Below are 4977 nucleotides of genomic sequence, written 5' to 3'. Positions count from 1 at the left end.
TTCATTTAAATACCTTCATAAATAAGAAAGTTTGCAATTCGGTCTGTAAATGGTCGAGATGAGCAAAGGGCACTGTGAATGCTGATCGATTAGGTTCAACTTTTGGAATTGTGTTTTATGTGGCTAAACCTATGCGCATATTGAATTTCATGCAATTCGGTTCATAACTAACGGAGATGTCAAAAGGGCCTACTTTATTTTTTGGGCTACATTGCCAATTCACGAACTCCAATCTACAAATTTGATAAAGAATCCACCTGCAAAATTTCATCGTAATCGGTCCATTCGTTTATGAGTTATCGTGCTAACGGACGGACGGACGGACGGACGGACGGACGGACGGACACAACAAACTTATAAACTCGCTAGGAGCTCGTTAATAAAGTAACGGTACCTCAAGAAATGTCCTTCTAAAGATGACGATCTTCATATAAAAATAGGCTGAAGACTTACAATGGCAACGATTGGAAAAGATTAAACAAGGAGGCGTATATTGGAACTTTCCGCTGTTGCGAGCTCTACGCCAAGACCGAATCAATCGACAAGAAACTCCCTATTCTTTTTACATAATTAACTCCTACAAAATGGCTTCTTATTAACGAGAACGACCATCTTTAATGACTGATTCGTTATTTCACTTCTACGAACTAAACAAAACATCCTACGTATGTTAAAATATGCCACGTTTCATTTGTCACAATGGAATGACCCAATCCTTACGCTGCAGATAAAACCACTCCGAGTTTATGCCGCCAGACTTCTGGAACCCATTATGAGAACACTGCATAGAATTGAAATACACAGAATAAAAATGTTATTTCTAACCTTAAAATGGTAACTACAGCTTCTATCCAAATCTAAATTTATTCAAATTTTGAAATTACCACGCCTACTTCACTCATCCTCTGCTAAAAAAACATACAACACTGCGCACCCCTAAATAATCTCGAAAATAACTTTCCAAAAAAATTCGAATATTAGAGCTACGTTACAAAATATGGAAAACCTTTGCGATTCTTACAATCGTTGGAATACTTGAAGGACTTGGACTGCGTCTGGCATTTGCAATAGGAATAACTACGAATACAGCAATTGCGACAAATTAATCATCCACATATTAGTTTTGCGTTCTCCCGTTCGTCATTAAATGGTATTATATTTGACGAATGCAAATTTAATAATTCTGGAAAGAGCAATATTTGTTTTTCAAATGTATTTATAGGTACATATTACGACATCCGATTCTGTAACCGAAACATGTCCATCACCAGCAAAACAAAATACGCGTAATATTGATGTCAAAAAGTAATTTTAATCAAAAGCTGACCGAGGGTCATTTACAAACCTTTCAAACGTAAATGTGTCTATTTATGCACTGTATTACAAACCTCTCTCTGTGTCGAGCAAAAGCACTAAATTGCAAATAAATTGGTAAACGTCAACCCCTTGATTTTTTTACAGCACTCGGCGGGTTACGGTTTCAAATCGTCCATTGTTTTTTTGTCAGTAAGTACTTGGCCTATCGCTCGAGACTGATCCAATTATTTTATTTGCACAAAGAGTGATTGTAAACGCGAAAATTACCTCGGTTTAACTCAAGTAATTATGACACGTAGAATTGAAACCGGTTGCATCATAAGCCTGACACTTTTCCTAGCAAATTTTAAAACCTTAAAAAGCCTTTCGATATTATCTTATACCGTGCTAGAAAAATAGTAGGCTAAGTAATAGGTAAGGTAAATAGAAGATAAGGAACGCGATGATGTTGGTTCTGGTTTCTGGTCATTTTCTGTAGCGTACGTGACAGCTAGTTGTGTGGTTAATTTCCAAATACGATTTTTCCGGCGGTCGGCCCTTGTTTTGCAGCGTCGAATCACACGTGGAATAAAAAAAACAGCTGAAAGCGTAAGGTAGAACGCATGGAATTCTAATTGCCATCTTCCGATTATATTGATCTCCTGACGATTGGACTCATAATTTGGGAATTTCCGAAGTAATTAGTTTAGACGAAGTTCACGTGTGCTCTCAGTGGAGGTTATCGTATGCGTTCTTTTCTTTCATCGTAAGTACCGCCATGTTGCGTTTCGTTTATTGATCGTGTACGGCTATAATTTGTTCTACTGTCATTTCCATCGACAATTACTGCTTCATCTACTTTTATATAAGAGATAGATAAATCTTATGCCATCAAAGAAAATGGGTTACCTTTGATTTCTTTTAGGGTCCAAGTTCCATACACGTTTTACGTTCCATACTATTTCTTGTTCGACGTACAAGTTTGTATTCACCGAATTGCGAACCTCAAGAAGGAAAAGGGAATTGGCTATCAAATAGTAGTATGTATTGCCTTCAGCGCCCAAACATCTGAGGATCCGGATCCCGAGGATCCCCCAATTTGTATGAATTTAAGGATGTCACAATCTCTTATGGGATAAGAGGTGGAACTTCGCTTTTACGTCGGGAAGGACATGAAAACTCGGCAGTTGGCAACTTTAAAAATAGATTCCTGGAGCTATAAATAAAGTTGGAGGAGAACAACGAAGGGGGCAATTTCGACTACCTGGTTAAAGGGGAGATGATGTCAAGCAAGAAAAGAAGTTATCGAACAAATGATAAGGACAGCTGCCGGTAATTTTGGGGGTGATCTAATCTTTGGCCTTTTCTTCAAAAAAATGAACCTCTTCGAAATCCAGAGATCTTTTGTAGCCTTTACTGACATTATTTAAGGATTCACCTTCCCCAAATAGGGCTATATAAAGGTTCCGTAGGAGAAATATATTAAAAAAACCTTGGTCCCAACTTGTCCTTTGCATCCAAAGAGCATAAAGACATTCCGTATAACAAATTGAGATCGCTTCATGGTGTGTGATCAGAAAGGAAATCTGAAGATGTTCTTCGAGTCACGTCGTTTGTAGCTAGTTCCCATTTTCTATTTTTAGTGATTTTAAAAACCAATTTAGTAGATGGCAATCGCCGTCTACTTTTAATGAGGATATGATTGACATTCTTCCATTGACCTTCCAAGTGTCATTAACTTCTAACTGTTTAAGTTCGATCAATCAAGTTAATTGGATAAAACAGGAAAATCAATTCATGTTTCGGGAGTCTCTTGAGTATATAAACCAAGACAGATTCCAATTGGGTATCAGTCATCTTCCGAAAAGCAACAGAAATGTTCTTCAAGGTAAGCAATTTTTATCTTGCAACAACCACTGTAGGGTGCTTGTAGGTTTTCTTCGTTTGCGCAATTGCCACTGTCCACGCTGGATATCTGGGAGGTGGACTGCGGTACGCAGCACCAGTAGCATACGGATTCGCAGCACCGACAATTGCTCGAGTGGACCATTTGGCGCCCGCAGTTGCTTCGGTCCACAGGACCGAGTTGTATACGGCCCCAATCGCAAGAACCTCCCTGGTCGCTCCCGCTGTACACTCCGTGGTCGCCGCACCTGTCGTTCGCTCTAACTACTTCGGACACGGGTTTGGGTACGGATCCCACTTCGGATACGCCCGAGCGCTCCCATTGGGATACGCGGGGGCATATCGTGCCGGCTGGTAGACAACTGCATGTTATAACTTAATGCATTTGTTAATAAATGCTCTTTAAATAACGCCCCGTGTTCTCGATGTCTGGACGTACCTTGTTCCATATGCAGCGTTTTGTTCACAAGTTGCTTGTCAAACGTTCTATGAAAGAACGCTGAAACGGGAGCAAATAAAAACACAAGTGGTTTAAACGGGAGGTTAGGCGAGAGAGCTAGTACCTAAGTTCGCCTTATACCACTCCAAGAAGGGCAATTGGGCCAGTCAGAAGAATCCGAAGAAACGGAAGCAAACCGTGATTCGAAATAGTCTCTTTTTCATTAATGAAAGAACTGCGAATGCCTGGGCACACCCCCACATGGGTCTACTGTGCGGGTATTGTGGAACTTGCACCCACTAACCCCCTTTTCTAAGAGGCTGGCAGCTGTGTTCTTCCAATTTTAGTTAGGTCATCAGAAAATTGGACCTTCCGACACCATGACCCTGAGACCGCCGTCGTATGCGAAGTTCCATAACACGGGACCAAGAACGGAGCCCTGTGGAACCCCATAGATTGAAATAAACTTGTGCTCTTTGCCCTCTGGATTGGTTGCTATTCTATTTTGAAGATAGTTTTGGCCAGATTGGGGGATACCCCGTTTACTCTAGTTCCCCCAGGGCCACAGAACCTCAAAAATCAGATGAATTTGTAGAAGTGAAGAATATAAAATACCAAATCGATCTTAAGATGTAAAAACAGCAGGATATATTGGAAGAATCCCGAGGAATCTTCAAAATAATATGAAGAATCTTATGTAATAATTTCAAGAATCTTATAAAAATTGAATATCTGAGCAATCCTAAAAATGGGAAGAGATTTGAAAGTGTATCAAACTTCTAATGAATCCAATTTATCTAAAAACAAGTATAAATTGTGCACAACTCATTTTTTTAACGAAATAGCTGTTGTTTTGACAACACCAATGGATATATTTATTGCAGACGTCTCAATCGCCCTTTATGAGTACCCTCTTCCGACAATCCGTTCTTGAGGTATAAGGGAATATACCCGATCACAATAAGAGGTCGAGGAGGAGGGCTATGGTTGGTAAAAATTAATTCCTTTCGTTGAGACCTTTCATTAGAGTACCGTGAAGGATAAAAAGTAGTTCCACTCCCCCCCCCCCTAAACCCCGTACTTTGATAAGGTGACAGAAAGAAGGGCAGTAGTTGGTAGAAAACGGTTCCTTTTGCTGAAACCTTTAATTAATTAGAATACAATGAGAGATAAAACTAATTTTTAACCCCCCCCCCCCCCCTCTGTCCCTGTCGCTCACTGATCGCGAAAGAGAGTCGCACGAGAAAGTTATAGTTTGTACAAACCAATTTCTTTCGATGAGACATTTCATTAGAATACCATGAAGGGTAGAACATGTATTTACTCCCCCCCCTTCC

General features: G+C 40.0%; 1 protein-coding gene across 1 annotated transcript; it reads left to right on the top strand.

The window, feature by feature from the left end:
* The first annotated feature begins 3156 nt into the window (after nucleotides 1-3156).
* On the top strand, nucleotides 3157-3559 carry LOC116180081 (cuticle protein 10.6-like). Its single transcript, XM_031499912.1, has 2 exons — nucleotides 3157-3184; nucleotides 3230-3559. The coding sequence occupies exons 1-2, from the start codon at nucleotides 3173-3175 to the stop codon at nucleotides 3557-3559; spliced, it is 342 nt and encodes a 113-aa protein (XP_031355772.1). The 5' UTR covers nucleotides 3157-3172.
* Nucleotides 3560-4977: the final 1418 nt, after the last annotated feature.

Source organism: Photinus pyralis, unplaced genomic scaffold (genome assembly GCF_008802855.1).
Source record: "Photinus pyralis isolate 1611_PpyrPB1 unplaced genomic scaffold, Ppyr1.3 Ppyr1.4_LG9, whole genome shotgun sequence".
In the NCBI taxonomy this organism is placed as follows: Eukaryota; Metazoa; Arthropoda; class Insecta; order Coleoptera; family Lampyridae; genus Photinus; species Photinus pyralis.
The sequence above is the reverse complement of the archived record's forward strand: the minus strand, read 5'-3'. Positions and strand labels throughout refer to the sequence as shown.